At 40.3% G+C, this 21,395-nt stretch overlaps 1 protein-coding gene across 1 annotated transcript in view; it reads right to left on the bottom strand.

Annotated features, from left to right (window-relative positions):
- The window catches only part of LOC137158150 (NAD(P) transhydrogenase, mitochondrial-like), a 68,532-nt gene that overhangs the window by 1,987 nt on the left and 45,150 nt on the right, over window positions 1-21,395 (bottom strand). Inside the window, exons 13-21 of the mRNA XM_067555776.1 lie at window positions 20,879-21,024; window positions 15,198-15,393; window positions 13,700-13,933; window positions 12,343-12,503; window positions 11,550-11,729; window positions 10,381-10,540; window positions 6,691-6,772; window positions 5,327-5,445; window positions 1,650-1,765 (exon numbers count right to left, since the gene is read on the bottom strand). Coding sequence (XP_067411877.1) covers window positions 1,650-1,765; window positions 5,327-5,445; window positions 6,691-6,772; window positions 10,381-10,540; window positions 11,550-11,729; window positions 12,343-12,503; window positions 13,700-13,933; window positions 15,198-15,393; window positions 20,879-21,024 — 1,394 coding nt within the window. The remainder of the gene's footprint in view (window positions 1-1,649; window positions 1,766-5,326; window positions 5,446-6,690; window positions 6,773-10,380; window positions 10,541-11,549; window positions 11,730-12,342; window positions 12,504-13,699; window positions 13,934-15,197; window positions 15,394-20,878; window positions 21,025-21,395) is intronic.

Genomic DNA, 21,395 nt, shown 5'->3' with positions numbered 1-21,395 from the left:
GACATTGAGTCAAAGCTGTGCTGCCCCTTATACCTAGACCTGGTCAAATAATATAAAAACTTATTTATGAGTAATTTATTCAACAACAGATTTTTAGCTTTTGGGGAGTACAGTGAAACACAGCTCTTCGGAAGAATATTTGGAATACTAATGAAGCGTATATTGGGTCATTCTAAATTTTAAAAGCAAAATCCATAAAAAAGAAATCATAGAATCATAGCATATTAGGGTTGGAAGGTGTTGCAGGATCGGTTGAACAAAGATGAGCCGGGTGGAGTGATAAGGAGCGTTTATTCGGGTACAGCCTTTAAACCACTCGTTCCCCTTTGCCTCGCAAGCCCCGAGTTAACTACAACTTTTTATCTAAAATAATACGTAAATACACAAACTTCTACAACGCCCCATAAAACCCCTATCTGGTGATATACATGGTTATAAAATGAATATTAATGGCTATGGAAGGCATATAATTATACCCGCCCCTGTTTGTTATTTACCACGTAACCTTTGTGGCATATGCATTTTCCCTGTGAATTTGGCTCTCTTGACAGCAGGAATGACCATAAATCTCCTTAACAAACCAACTGCAAGGGAAGAACAAGGGGGAAGATATCCCGAGCTTTCTCTAAGAGGCATGCTGTCTGAGAAAGCACGTCTTATCACCTTCTTTGTCCAAGTGGTGAGGGGAGGAATAGAAGGGGGGACAGTATAACCCCGTTACCATGGTACCTCTCCCTAACTCCAAGGCTAGGAAACAGCTGTGAGAGCAGCGAATAATTATTGCTTGTGCAGTACTTGGCCTTTTTAGCCCAAGCCAGGGGTCCCGCAGAGGACAGTACGTGCCCAAAGCCTGGGCCCAATTCCCAGCCCCCCAGGAATGTGGCCCAGCACTGACATTCTTTGTCCCTGCACCCACAGAAGGGACCTCAGGAGGTCATCTAGTCCAACCCGCTGCTCAAAGCAGGATCATTCCCAACTAAATCATCCCACCAGGGCTTTGTGAAGCTGCACCGTAAAAACCCCTAAGGATGGAGATTCCACCTAGGTAACTCATTCCAGGGCTTCACCACCCTCCCAGTGAAAAAGTTTTTCCTAATATCCAGCCTACACCTCCCCCACTGCAACTTGAGACCATCGCTTCTTCTTTTGTCATCTGCCACCACTGAGAACAGCCTAGCTCCATCATCTTTGGAACCCCACTTCAGATAGTTGAAGGCTGCTATCAAATCCCACCTACTCTTCTCTTCTGCAGACTATTTAAATCCCATTTAAATGCTACGTAATCTCCAAGCTAATCCTGCTCCTTTTAAGCTCAATGACAAAATTCCCATTGGCTTCAATGAGAGCAGGACATGGCATCTCTTGTCAAATTAAGCATTTCACTGTAAGCTTAACCCTGTAACTAATCAGCTCGTGGACATGATTGGGAATTCCCTATCCAAACTGGCTGCAGAGTCGGTCCTTTCTTATGTATCTGCAGTACACTGTTAGACAGATGCACCTATGTGCATACACCTAGCATGTTATAAGTGTATTCAGAAAAAAAAAATCTCTCTCTCTGTCTTTTGTGCATGTTGGCATTTCTCCTGATAGACAGAGATACATTCATACTGTGCAGACTCCAGTCAACTTGGATTGTTTTTAAGTACCTGCTTAGCTTTCCAGACCTCCAGAACAGGCATGCCAGCAATAATAGAATTGGGATCTTCTTGTGCTGCAGAGTTTACTGTATCATTTGCTCCAATGACCAGAGCCAAGTCCGTTTCTGAGACAGAATAGAAATACATTACAAATGTTTTAGAACTTGAAGCTGCCTTTTCTTTATCATGGCGACACCAAAACATACAGATTAAATGTGCATTAAATGTTGATAGTTTGCTGTTTATTTTAAATGAAAATAAATTAGGCCCATCTCTTTGTATCAAACCCAGAATCGAATCTTGGCAGATACATGGGCTAATGAAAACTATTATAATCATTCTGATAGTCAATACACCTAAGGCTTAACATGCAGAGTCTTATACAAAGCTCTTGTGAGGTCTCCAAATAGAATACATGTGTGGAACCTAAGAAATATTTTCATTGTACTATGACATTTTATTTCAACACCATTCACCTGAGGCCCAATTCTACAAGCTCTGCTCTGAAAAGTAATCCAGCCCACAGCTTTGCATGTGAGCGGCTCTCTGGTGATACACGGAACCTAACACTGGAAATAGTCCAATTGATCCCATTGGAGTTAAGATGGCAAAATTGGTCCCTTGATTAGTAAATCATTTCTGAAAGTTACATGATGCAAATCCAGTGTAACTGCACTAATGGCAAAGAATTTATTCTAGATTTGTACTGGTATAAATGAGCTCAGAATTTGACCTTCTGATGTTTAGTCCTCTGTTATATATTTACTAAAGTATTAATTCAGAAAAAAAAGTTCATCTGGCTTTTGTGACAAGCAGATTTGGGGGCTTGTGTAATGTAAAAGCCAGATGGAGTTTTGGATAAGTGGGTCCTTAAAAACATACTTTCATCAAAAGCCATAGAGGAAGCACATTGCTTCTACCGTTACAGTTGCTTGTTCAATGCAGGGCTAATTCTGAAGGCAATAATTGCTTTGTAATTAACCCTGTTTTTATTGGACTATAACTGGGATTCAAATAGTTATTTAAAAGAGTCATTTGGATAAATATTTTAAAACTGCCTTTAATTTTGTGCTGCTAAAATTGCTTCCACACTCCATTGTTGACCGGTGCAGTCAATTGTAGTTAGACGTCTACCTGTCTGTGGGGGATAGCATGTACATAGTCTACCGATAGCCTAGGAAGATAGCATGTCGGTTGTACAAAACAATCAATAAAATACTCCCCAAGTGTCATACTCATAGATCACCTTGACACGTATGGGCTGTTGACTACAGCATCAGTGGCAGTTGCCACATTTCAAGATCAATCAATTGCGGCATAGATTATTGGATATTAAAATTATTTTTATGACACCTGGGTTTTTTTGTATCTAGGGTTTTTTTTTTTTATCGTTATTGTAAGGGCAGGGAGGATTTAAATTAGGGTCGTGTTTCTGTTGCAGGTCAAGTTATTTTTGTGACTGCCAGATTTCCAAGATGGAGTTGTAGCTCAAAATTCATTTCATTTATTCATTTCTGTACAATGTAAGGGTCTAATTTTGAAAATATTCTCTCTCGTCCTTTCATCTTTCCATGTATAACTCTGCTATTGCCTGTTGTCACAGCTTTTTTCTAAACCGCCTGGAGTTGTTTCACTTTGAAGCATTGCTGGAGCAGCAGTCTGACAGGAATAAGCTGCTAATTCATGGAAGTGACGTCAGTTCACTTTCCATTAAACACACACAGAAGTACCAGTGTGTTCAACACTGTGATCCACGAATTGCACAGCCATAAAACATTACTTGATGGTGATATCAGAGCATCAAAGACTACTTTGACTAGCTGTCAGCGGGATCTCCTCTTATCCTCTACTATTGATGAAGCAAGTAGAACACTTGTGGGGGATGCTGAAGTCATGTGCTCAGGGCTTTAAAGGGTGGGGCATGCCTTTAGAAAGGGTGGGGCATGCCTTTAGGAAGAGTGGGCAATTGTATTCAGTTTGCCTGTCACATGTGTGTACAAGGGATGGAGCTTCCTGCACCTTACCTGTTTTACACATCCATGCAAGAGCAGCCACAATCTGGCCCTAATGTGCCAGAGGCTTTTAATTCTGTAACGTAAGTGGGAGACAGGTTGCCCTGGAAAACCATGAAAGATAGATGCCGTCTAACCTAGAAATAGTACACTGCCTTCACTCTTACTTTCCTACCTTAGGCTAGGGAACTTTTGCCTCCCTAACACTCTCCGCTTTCTGATGCCTTTGTCTTCTTTTCAGAGCCATCACTTGCTGTCTGTGATAGGGAATAGGCACTTTATTTTACTGATTTTTCCCCCCAAAACAGGGCAGAACAAAAAAGAAAAGAAAAAGACAGAAAAAAAACATGGAAAGGGAGGGAAAAGAAAGGCAAGGAAAGAAGTGGGGGAGAGGGGAGAAAGGAGAGTGACATCTCACTTTCCATCCACTAGGAATTAATCAAAGATCTCCAAAAAGTCAGACCAAATCTTTTCAAATTTGCCTGAAGTCCCTCTTCTCTGAAACATTTCCCACTCCTTAGCTGCCAGGTCAGCCAAATACTTGTGCAAACCTTCTGTTCCTGGAGGCAGTCTGCTCTTCCATCTAAGCAATGTGAGTCATTCAGCTACATGTCCTGCTCTAGAGAACCAAGCTTTTCATGAGTTATGGACTTTTTTTCAAACCTCTCAGTGCATCATTTTTCTCCTTTGTCTCCTCCCCTTCCCAGAGGTGGGGAGTGGCACCAAAACAGGTAGCAGCCCTCCTTCATGGTGAACCCTACCTTCTCTGGGATTTGGGGGGCCTGGCATGTGCAGGGGGCAGTAATTTCCACCTCTCCACCCCAAACTTCAGTGAATCCAAAGGAAGATTCTACCAGATATTATTTAAGCATGAATTTCCTATCAGGAAATCACATCTTGCAAGGCAGCTGTCTGCTCACTCAGACTCCACGCACAATAATGGTAGTAGTGATACAAAATAACAATAAAGCACTAATAAATAATGCAAATGATTGCTTCCCAGGGCACACTCCGAGTGATGATCTTTTATAATTACTATTTTATCAAATAGTAACAAAATGCAAAAATGCTAAAATACCCTCCTAAATCTACAAACAGTTACAGGGTGAAAAGGGGGAGGGGAATTGATAACCTGTAATGACACAGAACTCCACTCAGAGAAATATGATATTATGATGGATTTTCAAAAGGCCACATTTTTGCCCTAACTCTTCTCCCATAAAAGAGAATGCTATAACTCCCATTGACTGAACTGGGATCAGAGAGACTGTTTTTAAACTCCTACCATATATCTATTTGTCCAATATTCAGAATATCACATGGTTGCCTTTCCTGATACCCTTATCACTGACAGACTACAGACACATATTTGATGAAAAAGTCATCTATTTTGTGTACTCTACAGCAAAACCCTAGTGGCTATTATGATTATCCATTAAGTAACATCAGATATAGCTGGGCTTTTATGAGAGTCAGACAAACCTTTGGTCTTATCTAGTCTTGATTCTCATCTTTAAAAAGCATGACTGTCAACCCTTCCACCTACCAAAGTACTGCCTGGGAATACAATTATAGTTATTTAAGTTTATTGTATAGTTATATAAAAGCAGAAAATAAAGTTAAAATATTTAGAATAGTTTGAAACGAAGACAGCCGTTACATTTAATCCCTTACCTGGGAAATCTTCATTTATCTCATCCATTTCTAATACAACATCATAAGGTACACCAGCTTCTGCCAATAGTACATTCAGCTGTCCTGGCATACGTCCTGCTACAGGATGGATGCCAAACCTGGAAACCAAGAAAGCAAAGAATGATAGCTTTCCATCCAAGTCATGCTGAACTAATAAATGCCGACTGAAAAATGTCAGCAATACTACACATGTGGAAGCAGTCCAGTTCCAGTTCATATACCTGAACCAGATGCAGAAAGAGACCTATAAAATACTGGTCATGAAACTGCTACTTGGGAAAGAGCAATTAATGTATATGCTGATAATCAGTACCAGAAAGGGAAAATTGAAACACTTACAGACATCCTTTCACATCGGGCATCCTGTTGGTTAAATATTAACTATGTAGTCACGGCATGTTACTTGGCGATTTCGTTTAACACTTAAGCCACACCTCAGAATCTAAATCACTCATGAAGACTATGTGTCATATACAGTGTGTGTATATACAGCACAAGAATGGGGTTAGAGCCAAAGACAAATGAAATAACACTTTCAACAGATATGGGGATAAGGATTCTTTCCGTTTGCAAATGCAGAGATGGTTTATTGATACACATTCTTAATATGAACTTACTAAAAAAAAAAAAAAAAAAAAAACCACAACCCCCCACTGCTGGGCAAAAAAGATTTTTCCAAGAATTTGACACAAGAACTGGAACACAATATATTTGTCAAATATTAAGAAAATGAATGTTTGAATTCCAAAGGCTACTTGAAGATTCAGAGGCCTGGATTTCCCATCTGAATGCTGTCGGACCTGAGCTCTGTCAGTGCTGAGATCATATTCATGCTCTGTTTGCTGCTAGCAAGACTTCCAGCATAGATGTTTTCCTGATTATTATGGGCGGAGATTTTTTCCCTCCATGTGGAATTTGTGTTTCTAATTTACTGAATTGTTTTTGAAAATCCCATTCATTTTTATTATGTCAGAGAGCTACTAATTTTTAGAAATATCTATTGGCTCATTTAGGGCCTGAAGTGTCTATTAGAGCCCTTAACCCAGGCACTCAAGTTTGAAAATGGAGCCAGTCGTATTGAATAGAATAGTATGTGGTATATTATTACATCATGCTAAACACACTAAAGATTTCCTGTTGAAGTTCCATCATTGCTTTTAATGTTTGATGTACAGTATGTGCGATATTTGTCCTGGCCTATTTCAATGAAAATACTGTGAGCCAGATCCTCAGCTGGTGTAAATCAGCATAGCTCCACTTCAATCACAGCTGGGCTCCCTTGAAATCGGCAGTGATACCAGTTTTATGCCAGCTGAGAATCTGGCCTGCTATAAGCAACTTACCTGACTTTCTTTCCTTGTTCATTGAGCATTTTCACCATGTCAGCAATGGGATACTGGGCCTTGGCTGCACAAAGACCCCAACCTAAATCATCAAAAACAACAGTGTTGTACAAACAAAGATTAGCATTCCTCCAAAAGCACTAGATAGTGCTCCATGAACCAGCATGTCTTCTGAATTAATGAATTTTAGAAACCACGTTACCACCCACAAAGCTCATTTGCCCAGAGGAGATGACACAGAGTTAAAGATCAAACTGAACTGAAAAGGGATACTTTAATGTGATACCTTAAGCCAAGGGTAGCACTTAGTGCAGGTTTCACTGTAAATAAAACTGAAAAACTAATAGTCATGGGTATGGATAGCTCCCTCTACAACCACCATATTCTGTTTCTGTGTGAATATAAAGGAGGAAAAAGAAGCATTTCAGTACAAATGCAATTACAGGAGTAAATTTTATGAGTGGAATAAAAGTGACTTATTCCTGGAGGATAAGAAAGCAAATGTATCCGAACAGTAACATTGACTAACATGTTCTGCATCCATCCTGCAGTCCTGCACAGCTGGATAAGGAGGTTTCAGTCACATTTTAGGGGATGTATTTAAAAGGTGACTTAAAGTTCCCTTTGTGCTCGCTCAGTCCTGGGGGAATCTGCTCTGGCCTGTTCTTCCCTGCATGGTTAACTGGTTCCAAAGAAGCTGTAATGGCAGCTGGAGAATGCCAAGGTGAAGGAAAGTCCTAGCCACACCTCTTTTCCCCCATCATGCCCTTTGCTACAGCCATAAGGAAAGAAGAGATGTAGGACCTGCCGCAGTGGGTCTACATCCCCTAAGCATCCCTCTATGCAGAGGAAATCCTTCAGATACCAGCTCATCTAGGTTTAGGTCAGCTTTGTGCCAAGGGAGCATCTGGCCTTCCTTGTTGTGACTATAAATGGAAAGTATTTTCTAAGAGTTCACCCTGTCCTAAAATGTATTTAAGTGTAGGTCACAGCTACATCTATGCAGCCATGTGTATAACGGACGGGGAGGTGTGGGAAAGATGCCTTTTTGATTTTCCGAGCTGAGTTTGCAGGATTGCCATTCAAGCAAAAACTATTGTTTAACTTGTAAATTGAGCATTTTTGATATGGAGTCTCTGAGAAACAATATGTATGGGATCCCTGGTGCCAATTTTACAGAATCACTTTCCAGACTGAACCACACATTTAGCCTACTAACACCTCTGTGAGGTAAGGATCATCAGCCCCATTTTTGCACATGGAGAAATTAAATCACAGAGAGGTTAATTGACTGACTCCAGATCATACACAGCAACTGAGTGGCAGAGACAGGAATTGAACTTAGATCTCCTGATTCCAGTCCTTGCTCTACACACTAGACATGTTGTCCCAGCTTTTTAGCTGCTCTGATCCACTGGTGCAAAGCAGCTGTAAACCAGAAAAAGGCCAGTGTAGGATTCCCATGTGTAGCAAATGTGGCCAAGACAAAAGGAGTTACAAGGCATAGACAGGGGTCCCAGACAGCCAGCTGACTGCCAGCTGTCAGAATAGTCCATGGGAGCTGTTGTCCTACAGCTGTTGGCTCAGAAAGAGAGAGAGGGGGCCTAGAGGTGGCTTAGAACCTTACCTCCCCAACTCACACAAAACCCAGGATCTGATCCACTGCCTCCCAGAGGTACTGGCCACAGCTGTTATGATCTTCTCTATGTGCACACGGGTTGAATTATTAGAAACATTTACCATCGTCATCATATAGCTTATACAGCAATAAATCCAAAGCAGACAACTGAATGACATTTTTTTAAATTGCCCACATCCCAGACTCTGATTAGAAAGAATCAAGAGATCCTTATTTAATACTGCACAGAGCTCTAATCAGAATTCATAAGCGTGTTCCAAATAAAGTCTCCAAGCCCCATAAAACAAATTTCTTTAAGCTCCTAGGGAGGAGAATATAAACATCTTGACCAACAACAAATTCTTAGGGCTATTGACCTAATTTTCAAATGTTGCTGCAAAAATAAACATTGGCCTTTACTGTTATTCTTTGAATAACTATTTTTTCTTAAAAACAACATATTTGGATGGGGGACACTCAGACAGTCCCCTTCCTTTCCTTCCACTTTATCCCTTCTCGTTACAGAGGCCCCTCATCAAGATGAACCTTCCAGAAGGGCCGCATGCAGCTGCATTTGGAGCCAACCAACTGCACTCCTGGGTCAGCTGGAGGGCTTTGCTTGCACGTAGTGCTAGGTGTGTGCAACATTTCTAACCTCTATAGTTCAGAGAGAGAGAGAGAGAGAGGCCGGGCCCAGCACCCAAACTCAGATTCCAGCTGAGCTGCCAAGTAGAGGGTTGGCACGATAACAAACATTCAATCCCTGCAGGCAATCCAATGCACAATAGCTATTTTAGTTAAGAATCTTTTTTCCTACACATTTGGGACCAAGGCCTTTTGCTGTTAAAAAACACATTCATAAAACACACTAACTTTCTGTGGTTTACTGCAATGAAAGAAGAATCTGATCTGGCATATTTAAATCCACTGGACATAATATCCTGCAGCTATATTAGATGGGTGAAGAATGCTTCCTGATCTCAAGACATGTTTTCCACGTATAGTTACACTCACAGAGTTAAAAATTGCCTTAAATATTGTACAACTGATTTTTTGTTTGGTTGGTTGGTGGTGGTTGTTGTTGCAAATTTGAAATGAATTAACATCTGGCCACATATTGGGCCAGGCGTTGCCGTTCTTAGAGAAAACTCCCATTGAGTTCAATGGGAGATTACTCTGAGTGAAGTCTGCAGGAGTTGGTTTATTAATTTTTAGGAATTTAGTAGCTAGAAATTAATTTTCTTTTGTAAGTATTTGGGGAAAAGTAAAATCCTTGAAGTAACTCAAGTAACTGAAAATTCCATGCCCCTGTGCCACAATAATAGCACCATCCAGAGAGTGTGAAGTGCATTTCAGGACAAGTCTGCTTTTACATGCCAGGTTTGTATCCCCAATTTTCACTACCCTTGAGGCCCTCTGCCATGTCTCTATTTTTTTAATCTGAGGAGGACAGACAGGACTCTCTTGAGAGCCTATGGGGCTCCTATTCTGTAAAATGAGGCACTGATTCATCACAGGTTGGACTGATTTTGAACTCACTTCCAATAGTGTAAATCAGGAGTAAATCCACTGAATTCAGGAATGGGTGGGTGAGGTTCTGTGGCCAGCCATGTGCAAGAGGTCAGACTAGATGATCATGATGGTCCCTTCTGACCTTAAAGTCTACGAGCCTATGAGAATTCAATGGAGTGAAAATGGTGTAAAACTGATGAAATCAGGCCCTCTGTCCCTGCAGGCCTGGGGATGATATGCATGTTTTTCCTAAATGGGCTTGTGATGTATTTGGTCTTTATAACAAATCAGCTTGGGGCTTTTCAATACCAATGAGATGTAATTACACTATCTTCTTATGTGATTTTCCTAGTTTAGCAAGTTTTTTTCAGTGTGTAGAATATCAATTTTTAAATCCCCACATGGTTCTTTAACTTTCCTAGGTAGACACCCTTATTCTTTCACAGATATTTTACCAGAATAATTTCTGCTCATTCCTTTAGCTAAACAGAATGTTGTGTAATAACTGAGTTATCCTGAAAAGCCCATTGTTAAATATATAAAAATATCTGAACTCTTACCAGGAGTAATGATGATAGAGTTAGCTTCCTTTATCATTTCAATGGCTTGGTCAGTTCCAACTTCAGTATGTGTTCCAACAATTTCCATAGGTTTCCCTCCACCCGTAGAAGATGTACCATATCCACCCAAAATCACATTTGGCAAAGACCTATTCATGGCCTATGTGGGAAGACATTAAATGAGCGCATTGGTCAAAAGCAATAGTTCTGATTACATTCAGAGAACTCCAAAAAAAACAGTTCATTTAATGGGAATCCTCCTGTAGTTTGTTTCCAAAGGCAAGCTGCATTATTGTTCAGCTCATTAAAGTGTACTTTAACAAGACTCTGAAGACGATACAGCAACGGTTCAATAGTTCAATATTCTATTTGGAAAGCTACAGTATCCCACTTGGCATATAACCCATACATTTTGAACAAAGGGTTTCAAACGTGCCTTTGAGAAATTCTTATGTTTTTCAGTCATGGTCTAACCATTTTTCTTCTCGCAAAGCCACTCTAACATTTTTCTCTAGAGAAACAAAGGCGCTGATTTTTTTTAAAAGAACTCCCCTCTTGCTCATTATAAAACAGCATGTTTCATTAAAGCCTGTCACGAGGTGAGATTTTTCATTGCAGATTGTTTGGTCCTTGTCAAAATGCTGATTGACAGTACTGGAATTACAAAGCAAATCACACTACTTATTTCATTTTGAAAAGTAAGGTTAGATGATGGATTGACAATGCTAGAGACTGTTTATTCAGAGACCACGTACAGTTCAGGCAACAGCAGTGCAAGCTTCCCCACACTACAATCCCACCAATCTGACCTGGAAGGATCACATCTAAAGTAAGAGTAATTTAGTATCCAGGTCAATATGAGTGCCAGTCAGTGCCAATGGTGGTAGTGGTTTCTGAGACCATTAGGAACTAAACTGAGATCACCAATTGCTCATTGCATCTAAAATGTTTGTGTACCACATCCTAATTCTAGAACTCCACCAGTTATCAGACTGCAATGACTTTTGATTATTTATACCGGTTTGAACTGGATTTAAACTAGCAATTGAACCCTTGGGCCATCCCAGTCTTCTACAGTTTCTCATTTTCAAAAGTTCCCACAGTAGAAGCTCTAGACTTGTTTCACCAAAGTCAGCTTGTTAGCTCAAGCATGTATACTTCCATCTTACCACACACATGATGTAAGAGAGAATTGCTCCAGAGGATCCAATCAAGGCACCAACAATTGTCATCAGGTTGTTGTTAAGAAGAAATCCTTCTGCACACAAAGCCCATCCAGAATAGCTGTTCAATACAGTGATGACCACAGGCATATCTGCACCACCGATAGCTGCCGTAAGTGTGACTCCCTGCAATTTAGTACATACCATGAGAGGAAAAGCTAAAGGAAACTCGCATTTAAAGAATGACAACATTATTACTAACATGTTGATTAAAAAATAAAACGAACCAATCATCAAATACCTGAGTACAAGAACTTGGCTATTTAATGATTATACATATCTGGGTCTGATAATACATACATAATGGGTCTGATTCTGTGAGGAACTGAGCACTCTGAATTCTCATTTACACAATTGAACCCACTCAGCAACTCACAGGACTGGACACTTAGTCTCTTTAACATCTTTCCAAAATCAGATATCTATAGCCATGGTTTAGAGTATAGGATTACACATACATCTGACTAGAAAAACAATAGCTTGTTTTACTGCGCTGCCCTTAGCAAAAATGTTTTGGATACCAGCAGTATAGTTTGTGGGATCCTGCAGTGGTTTGTCATGGAATTTCTATAGGGCACCATAAATATTTTGTATAGTGCTTTGTGGAGTCCTTACAATGGTGCCAAATTTTTCAGCTGATGTGCAGGTCTGCATTTTGCGGGCAGTCAGCAAAAGCTGGAGTTGAGTGCAAGAACTTTCTATTTCCTTTGTTTGCACTGAGTCAGTCTTGTGTTCTTACCATGATTGAGGAAAGTCCTGAAACACCAAGAAGACAGGCCATTCCGGTAGTGTAGCTTGGGTCCTGCATAAACAGCAGCAGGCCACCCACTGATGCTGCCAGCAACCCACCATTCAAGTAATGGCGACCAGGTAAAAGGAGCGATGCTGAGTTCAATAAACCTGGAATCAAACACTAAGGTTTTAACACTTCAGTCATTTTATTATATAAACATGTTTAATGTTAAAGTACTGGAATCTCTGAGAAGCTGTAAGGACAGATACAGAATCAGAAGCCCAAAGAAGCTGGTTCCACAGTGATCAATTTATCTTAAGGAAAGTTTGGCCCATTGAAGATACAAGGCAGAGGTACAGTTGTTTGGGGTTCCCTACTTCCCAGCAGCTGCTCTTCAATTCTCAGCAACCAGGAGCTGGTCTTTTTCCACATGTGAGTGGACAGCCTTTGGGGAAACCTCCAGCCCTATTGGCTGTCCTATCTCTGCCATTAAGGGGTCTGCCCAGTCAACAGTCTTTGAGGATGGGGATCCCTCTCAATCGTCCGTTTTCTGGGAGAGCAGTTCACATACACCATTCCCTGCTTTTAAACAGCCAGGGTCACCCTGAAGCCTCTTCACCCCCCAGGCTGGCAATGCAGTTTCCAATTTCAGCTGTAAGCGAAGGAATCCTGTTTGGTCCTAAATGCCAGCCAAGAGCGATCCTGCCATCAGACTGCTTCCTCAAATAACCACATCAGGATTTGACATACTCAGTGGTTCCCTTGACATCATTTCTATGAGTCTATAAAACAGGGTGAGGCAGACGGCACCAGAGCAGCCTCCCATGAAGTATGATTGCTCTGCCATTGCTAATGGGGACCAAGTATATCATGCACCATTAATGGCTTGTATATTTTTCACAGGTGTTCAGTTATGGAGCAATTTGATTAGTTTTTATGGCCATAATTCTTTCATTTCACACTGGAGTAGCTTTCCATTGCCATATTAGAACTGAAAAAATAATGGATCCAGATATAGTCTACAGGAGCTCTTCACACGTTTTCTATGGCCCTATTTATCCTCCTCAGAACCTTAATCCTCACTACATCTGAGGGAGTGTAAACAAGCACTCATTCTCCTTCTGGAAGATTACATGAGAGAATTACTTGGAGGCTGTTACCAATAACCATCTAACGTCATCTTTTGGCCACCTAATTCCACCAAACGTGTCAAATTAACACTGCTGTAAAAGGCAGTGATTTTCAAAAGGACCTAAAAGCTAGCTACCCAACTCCCACTGCAAGCAGCACCTCACTCCCTTAGAAACCTTTGGAAATCCCATCCTAAATTACTTAACATGACACAGACCAAAGAAGAGAGTACCTTGTAGTTTTCCATAAGCCACTAATGAACCGCTGAAGGTTACACCCCCAATGTAGGTACCCAAATATGCCACAGTTTTGAGAACATTGGCAGAAGGGTGAACATCGAGGTGTGGATATTCAATCATGTACTCAGCAATACATGTAAAAACTGCTGCCAAACCAACCAGACTGTGAAATGCAGCTACAAGCTGTGGAAGGTCAGAGATTTCAATCCGTTTCGCAATGGTGAGACCTGTAAAATGAAATGATTTAGATCCAAGATTAAAATATTGTATTGTATTTCATCCTCTCTTGAAGCATAAACAGGCAGTTAAGCAACAGAGGATTGTTTGCTTTCTTATGTTGTTTTTCTTTTTGTGCAATACAATAGAAACATAATAGTTGTAGGAAATTATAACCTAATTTAAATCTCCTCCAAGAGTATATTAAAAGAACATTCTGAGACAACAGACTATAAGAAGCAGAGCCAGATGGGGGCTTTGAAGCCACAACCTCTTCCTTGGGAAGGGGGTGCTTTGGGCGCATCAGTCACATCTCCCAGATGTATTCTGCTCATAAGGAGTAGGCAGGCAAAAGGTCCCTGGGGACACTGGGAGAGTACACTATGTTCTGTCACAAGCTGGGAATGCTCCTTCCCAGCATTCCTTGCTGTCAGTCCTCCAACTCCCATGTTCCTTGGAGATTACAACTCCCAAAGTTCCATTCCCTCTGGGCTGAAATGTGGAATAGAATAGGGCTGGATTTGTACCCTGCTAAGACGGTCAGCATACTCTGATATAAACCTTCTGCCAGTACAAATATCAGGATTTACAGTTCTAGTAGTCTTGACTACAGTCCAGTCTTTCAAATGTATTGGGATCCATGAACATACTTGCTAATTCTTTCCCCCCTACCTCCCTATTAGTTAATTAATTAATATTAAACAAAACTATTGGCAGTAAGAACATTTGGGATTTGCGTAAGTAATGAATAGGAGGATTTTAAATTTTCCCGGTTGTGCTGTCCACTGCCTCTTTGGAATTACATGGAGGGAAATTTCAACTGAAAAACATTCACTGTAGGGTTGTCTGCAGTGAGACTTTCAGGATTCCAAAGAAATCTAGCAAGGTCATGAAAGATAATCTATGAGGCTCTGGAAGATGGGGAAAGGAGCCTCCGGGTAATACTGTAATCATAAAGTCTATAATAACAGCCACCATTTTGAGCTATGGTTACTATTTCCTTTGATTGTAACTTGCCTGCATGTGCATATTCAGGTAAAATACTTCCTAGAAATAAAAGTATGTTTTAAGCTTAAGGCATAGAAGAATGACCAAATTTAAAAACAATGTATAAGCTTTATACATATCTGCTTCACCCCTTTTAGTCAAGAGTGCCATGTTTAGACATTAATCTACTTTTCAAATATATATTCTCAGCCTATAAAAATAAAGAATTATTAATTGGTTAATAAACCACTAATGAATGTAGTATGAATTCAGGCTACATGTACATACCCATCGTACTACCCATAGCCATGGCAGCAGACATCTGAGCGAGTAATTCTGGTGATGGTTTCAATGCTCCTAGCGTAGCGGCTAAACCACCAGCCACCCCAATCATACCTAGGGCATTACCAAGTCTAGAAGTGTTCTGACTAGACAATCCTGCCAGTGCACCGACACAGCAAAGACCTGAGCCCAAATATATCATCTGTAAAACAATGCAAAAGTCAGTACATAGTGCACAGCATTATTGCACATCAGTCTTCTCTCCTGGTAGAGTATAAGAGTGTTGCAAGACCTCCAGGATCCCCAGCTAGGGCAGGGGGAGCAGGAGATTCAATGCCAAGAGTTTAGGATTTAAAATATGAATGATTTCTTCTTTGCCTATTAGTGGAAGAGTCCATTTTATTCAGCCCCTGGTGCTGAAATTTCCTAAGCTATCTCCTCTCCATTCTCTAGTCCTGTATTTCTCAGTCACACCACTCTGCAAACATGACACGAACTGAATTTCTCAAGTACACAGCCTCAGCCCCTACTGATATATATTTGAGTACATATTTTTGGTTATTTCCATGACCATTGCACTACCATGTTCTTGCATTAGTCTTCAGTGCCCTGTCATCATCGTGTGTGTGTGTGTGTGTGTGTGTGTGTGTGTGTGTGTGTGTGTGTGTGTGTGTGTGTGTGTGTGAGAGAGAGAGAGAGTATTTAGTTCTTACAACTTTCTCCCTAGAGTAACAAACTAATAACACATTAGTTCAAGCTTAAAGTAATTTAATACAATTATGCTGGATTTACCATCTCTTTCACATTGGCTGTGGTTTTAAATGGTTTTAATCATCCATTTCTTTGTGTGTGGAAGAAGCATATTTTATCAAATCAGTCATTTAAACTGCATTTTAAAGATTCTAATGCTATGACATCATTCCCATTGATTTTCTGTTACTTTGATTCTTAAGTGATTTGATTCACAAAATGGACTGACATCCTGATGATGCATTTATCAATAACGTGGTTTTTCTCATGTTTGAAAAGCATGTGATTTTATTTCAAAGCAAGAAAGCTCAAGGTTACTTTTTCCCCACCCGGATTATTGAATTCATTGATAAGCATGAATCTGAAACAATGTGGTGACAAAAATAATATAGGCTGCATACCCATAATTCTCTAATCACCTAGTAACAAATGATGCTAAGACTCTCCATACTTGCCTCATGGAAGCCCAGAAAGGCCATCACAAGACCCTTTGCTTGCTGCAATTTTAAAGAACTGTTCAAAAGGGCTTTTCAAAAATGGAAATCCAAAGAGCTAAGTTTGGCAGAAGTAGAGCTGATATGTAACAGTGTTATGAATACTGAGGTGGAACAATTTTATGAACATTGTATGTGACTGAGTCGGGAAGGGCAAGTTATTGTATATGGTTACAAGATTTTCCTCTATGAGTGTGTTGATCTAACTTATATTGTGCTGTGGGAAGAACCAGCAGGGAAGGAACGCAATGTCTTCCCAGATAAGAAAACCCATGTACACACTTGAAAGACAATGGGCAAAATTATCAACTTCAAGGATCAGGCATCCTGTCTCCAAGGAAGATGCAAGCTTCTTGTGAGAGGCTTGAAACATGGAGATCAAACAGTCAAAAGCCTTCAGGAAGATGTGGGGGAGGAGTGAGGCTTGACAGAAGCGGTCTAGACAGACAGTATGATAGAGAGAGACCGTGGAGAGAATCTAATGAAATTGGGCCTTCCCGGATCCAGGGAACAGTAAGCCTTGGGAGTAAAGCTTGACTTGCATGCAGCCTGTTTTATTATTATTATTTTTTAGCTATGTTTTCCCTGAAATGCTTTTGTTCTAAATAAATGATACTTTGCTTTAAAGAGGCTGCTTGATAACTGAATATTACTGTTATTGTCCTGGAGGGAACAGAACCGCAGGATCTGGACATAAATCAGATCCGCTCGGGTAAATCATAGTTAATATCATGGGACTGCAACCCAGGGCCCAGTCTGTGTTGGGACAATCGTGTGATTCCTCCCCAAGAGACAGACGATGACCTGAGACCTAGAGAGTGTGTGCTTGGAGAGACCAAAGAGGGGTCCGAGGTGCAGTTCTCCCAGTAATCGTGTCACTCAAATCCTTTACAAAAGGCACGTATACGAAATACTCTTTCCCAGCTGGGAGAAACAGAAGAGCAATCAAAAATGGGATTCTCAAAAATGGAGGGTGGGATGCTGTGCAGTACTGTATGTGGCTGCTCTCAGCACTACCCAAGAGCTGCTGCAAGCCATTCTGATTTGTCAGCATAGTACCAAGCTAGGGAGAGAGAAAGGCAGGGAGAAAATACCGATGGTAAATAGTTCTTAAAGTCATTTGCCCTAATAAGCCTCACCAACGGGGCACTCACAAGCATGTCAAAGAAGGGTGGGGAAATATGTTGACTGAAGAATGTACAAAATGCTTTTCTGGGATTTAGGAACGATTAGCTTCTGAGAGACCTTTTCCACCAAACTGCTAAAGCATTGCAAATGGACCTGCCTGCCACTCATCTATATCAATAGCTGAAGCTGACAGCCACCTGTCATAGATTTTTTTTTTTGCAGGTTGTTACTAAAAATGTAGATATGTAATATCATAATTAGTATCCAGGCAACAGCCAAGGAGGAATAGCACTAAAATAGTTTTAATGGTGTCAGTTTAGGCTGCACAGTTGTGTTTGCAGCTTTGTTAGAATTACCAGATAATTCTACTTCTAGAATCCCATCTTTAATCTCCATGTGCATTCCACTCTTTCAAAATGTGTCGATATTTGGGAAACACCTAACGGCCAACTTTATACGGGTGTGAATGGGTGCGGTGCCTTTGACTTCAGCAGAGATTTGCCCATTTATGCCAGCAAAGAATGTCTTTAACTATTGGTCTGGTCCTTGTGGCCTATTAGGTCCATCAAATCCAGCAAGCATACACTGAGCTACTGCTTTATTTGTATCTAGAAAATAAGCTATAAATATCCACTACTGTTTCCAGGTCTGCTTCTGTTCTACAGCTCAGAAAGTATTTATTAGACATTACATTTTGACTATCAGCACTTTTTGGTGTATTATTTCCTGGAGGGAACTGTATTGTTTAATTCCTTTAACCGAAGTATCAGGTATCCTAGACTATTAGTTTAGTACAGCTTCAAAGAATGGGGTCCCAATGAAAAACTATCCCTGAAACAGCTGTTTGGGAAATAAGCAGTATAACTATGCCTAGTGACTGCAAAATGACCTTCTGATAAATTCCAGGATATTTATCAGTTTCCTTTTCTGAAATGGTTTTGTTTAAAGTAATTTAAAGAATTAATGAAAATTGACACCTCATTTTTCCCAGATTTTTGGTGACGATCACCTTTCTGGGTGAAGGGAAGTCCTGAGGGTTAGTAAGAGAGGACCAGTTCAATTCTGTTTGAGGTTCTGATTACTATTAGGTCATTTCCTTCACAAAATACCTTCTTTCAGTGTCCTCAGCTTGCTGCTTAGACTATCCCTGAAAGAAATGATGACTCAGCTTCTGGAGTCTGTATTTGGAATAATAGCTAAGAATTTGGAGGTGAATTAGAATCACAGACTCATAGGGTTACAAGGGAATGCCAGGGTCATTTAGTCTATCCTCCTGCCAAGATGCAGGATTTGCTGTATCTAAGCCATCCAAGATAGATGGCTATCCAGCCTCCTTTTCAAAATCTCCAGTAAGGAGCTTCCACAGGCTTCCTAGACAGTCTGTTCCATTGTCCTTCTGTTCTTACAGGTAGGAAGTTTTTCCTGAGATTTAATCTCAATCTGCTGTGCTATAGTTAGAACCCATTGTCTCTTGTCCTGCCCTCTGTGACAAAAAAGAACACTTTTTCTCAATCTTTTTTATAGCAACCTTTCAAGTATCCCCCTCAATCTCCTCTTTTCCAAAATAAACATGCCCAATTCCTTCAGCCTTTGCTCTTATGGCTTGTATTCCATGCCTCTGATTATATTTGTCACTCATCTCTGGATCCTTTCCAGTTTCTTTACATCCTTTCTATACATTGGTGACCAAAACTGGACACAGTACTCAAGCTGAGGCCTAACCAGTGCTGAGCAGAGCAGTACCGTCACCTCCCGTAACTTGCATGCTATGCCTCTGTTAATGCAACCTAAAACTACACATTTTTTTTTGCATCAGCATTGCATTGCATTGCAGACTCATGTTGAGGTTGTGCTCCACCACAACTCCCAGATCCTTCTCAGCAGTGCTGCTGCCAAGCCAGCTATTCCCCATTTTGTATGTGTGCATTTGATTTTTCTTCCCTAAAAGTAGCGCCTTACATTTGTCTTTATTGAATTTCATTTTGTTGTCTGTAGCCCAATTCTCCAATTCAAGATCCCTCTGAATTTTAGCGCTATCCTCCAAAGTATTGGCAACTTCCCTTAGCTTTGTGTTATCCGCAAAGTTGATCGGTAGGCTCTCTATACCTACATACAGGTCATTCATAAAGACGTTGGAAAAAATTGTGCATGTGTGAGTTTAAAAAAAAGTTTGATGAAATAGAAAATCCTTTAAGAAGCTTAATTTAACTGCACAAGCAGAACTGCATTGTCATTCCAGTTTAAAATGTAAGCTCCTTGGGATCTTATATACCTGTACGCCTGTAAACTGCCAACCTCTCTCAAGGTGCTCAACAAATAATACATAATAATTATTTTAAAAACCAGTAAGAGCAGGAGGGTTTCTCAATAAAGCACCTGTTCAAAGAGTTTACAGAAACTCCACCTTCCAAATTTTGCCCTGAATCAATGCAGAAACATTACTGGCAGGCCAAGGGTAGTCATTGATTCTGTGGGCTCTCTGCAAGTACATATATTCTTGAGGTCACCAGTTTTGCTCACTGCAGTCGATAGTGGATTGAAGAATTTCTTCTTGCAAAGAGATGTGTCTAAAGATTCTGCTCTGCATAACAAGAGCACGTTCAGAGTTTTGTTACACATGACATAAATATGTTTTGAGTTGCTAGGATGCCGGGAAATGATGTAAAATGCAGCCTGTGATCTTTTGTGACTATTTAAAAGAAATTGAGAAAAGCCAAAATTAAACAATGCTATTTCCACCACCATATACTTCAGAAATTCCATGTTGTATTTCAATGACCTTTTTTTTTTAAACTCACACATGCACAATTTTTTCCCTGCAAGGCAGGTGACAAAGTAACTTGACTGTATTTCACCTTCCTTAAGAAACTAATGAAAGGACAAACAGACCATCATGGAATGGAAATGCAGAGCCAAATTCTGCAGTCCTTTATTGCATTAAATGAGTTTTACTTGAATAAGGACTGTGGAATACAGAAAGGCTATAAAACTGTTTTTTCCTCACTCTTAGTCATGGACAGATTACAAGGAAACAAGAGATTCCATGATCCAATGAAAAGGGATGGAGAATATTTGCCCATGTAAATCAATAGTTTGGCCAATAATAAAAATTAGGATCTCAATTCTGCAAATACTGAGCCAAGTTCCTACTACCGTGAATAGTCCATTATTATATATAGTGGTAAATATTAAGGCCAGTAGTAAATATTTGCAGAATTAGGCCCTTAATTTGTTTAACTTTGCTAGCACGACTGAGCGTAGCTGCTTAGATTCCTAATCTGATAACTGAGCAAAATAAATCTGAGGTTGTCTGACCTGTTCAATGTTATATCCACTGGCAAGAGAGGCACCATATCCTCCAACAAATACTGCTCCAGGGAGGAGGTAGAGATAATTATATTCCGGTGGATCTGTAGGTCGTTTGAACATATCCAGCATTCGTTGCGTAATTAAGAAACCGCCTGTTGGGAAATATAAGCTTGAACTGTAAGAATAAGCAGACAGGAGTCCCTGCACGTACATTCTTTGAAATAAAAACCACTCCTGTACAGTAGGTGAGGGTTACCTATGTATTATGTTTGCATTATGCAGACTATTTCGGTTGCAAATTTATCTCAAATGTGGTTAGCAAACTGACTTCTCTTCTGTCTCTTGCAGAACTAGCGCATTCAATTCTGTTACTCCACTGCTTTGTTTTTTTAATAGGATTTTTCAGCTTCAAACTTACTGCTCTGAAGGCCACATCATCCCACCTCCTTCTCCCCTCTGAGGGCACATAGGATGCAGCAGAACCACTGTAATCCTACAGTGCAAAGAGAAGTGGAGAGGAATC

The sequence above is a fragment of the Emydura macquarii genome, unplaced genomic scaffold (genome assembly GCF_026122565.2).
Source record: "Emydura macquarii macquarii isolate MOO-44397 ecotype Brisbane River unplaced genomic scaffold, CSIRO-AGI_Emac_v2 contig_1644, whole genome shotgun sequence".
In the NCBI taxonomy this organism is placed as follows: Eukaryota; Metazoa; Chordata; order Testudines; family Chelidae; genus Emydura; species Emydura macquarii.
This window is presented reverse-complemented; position numbering and strand designations above follow the sequence as displayed.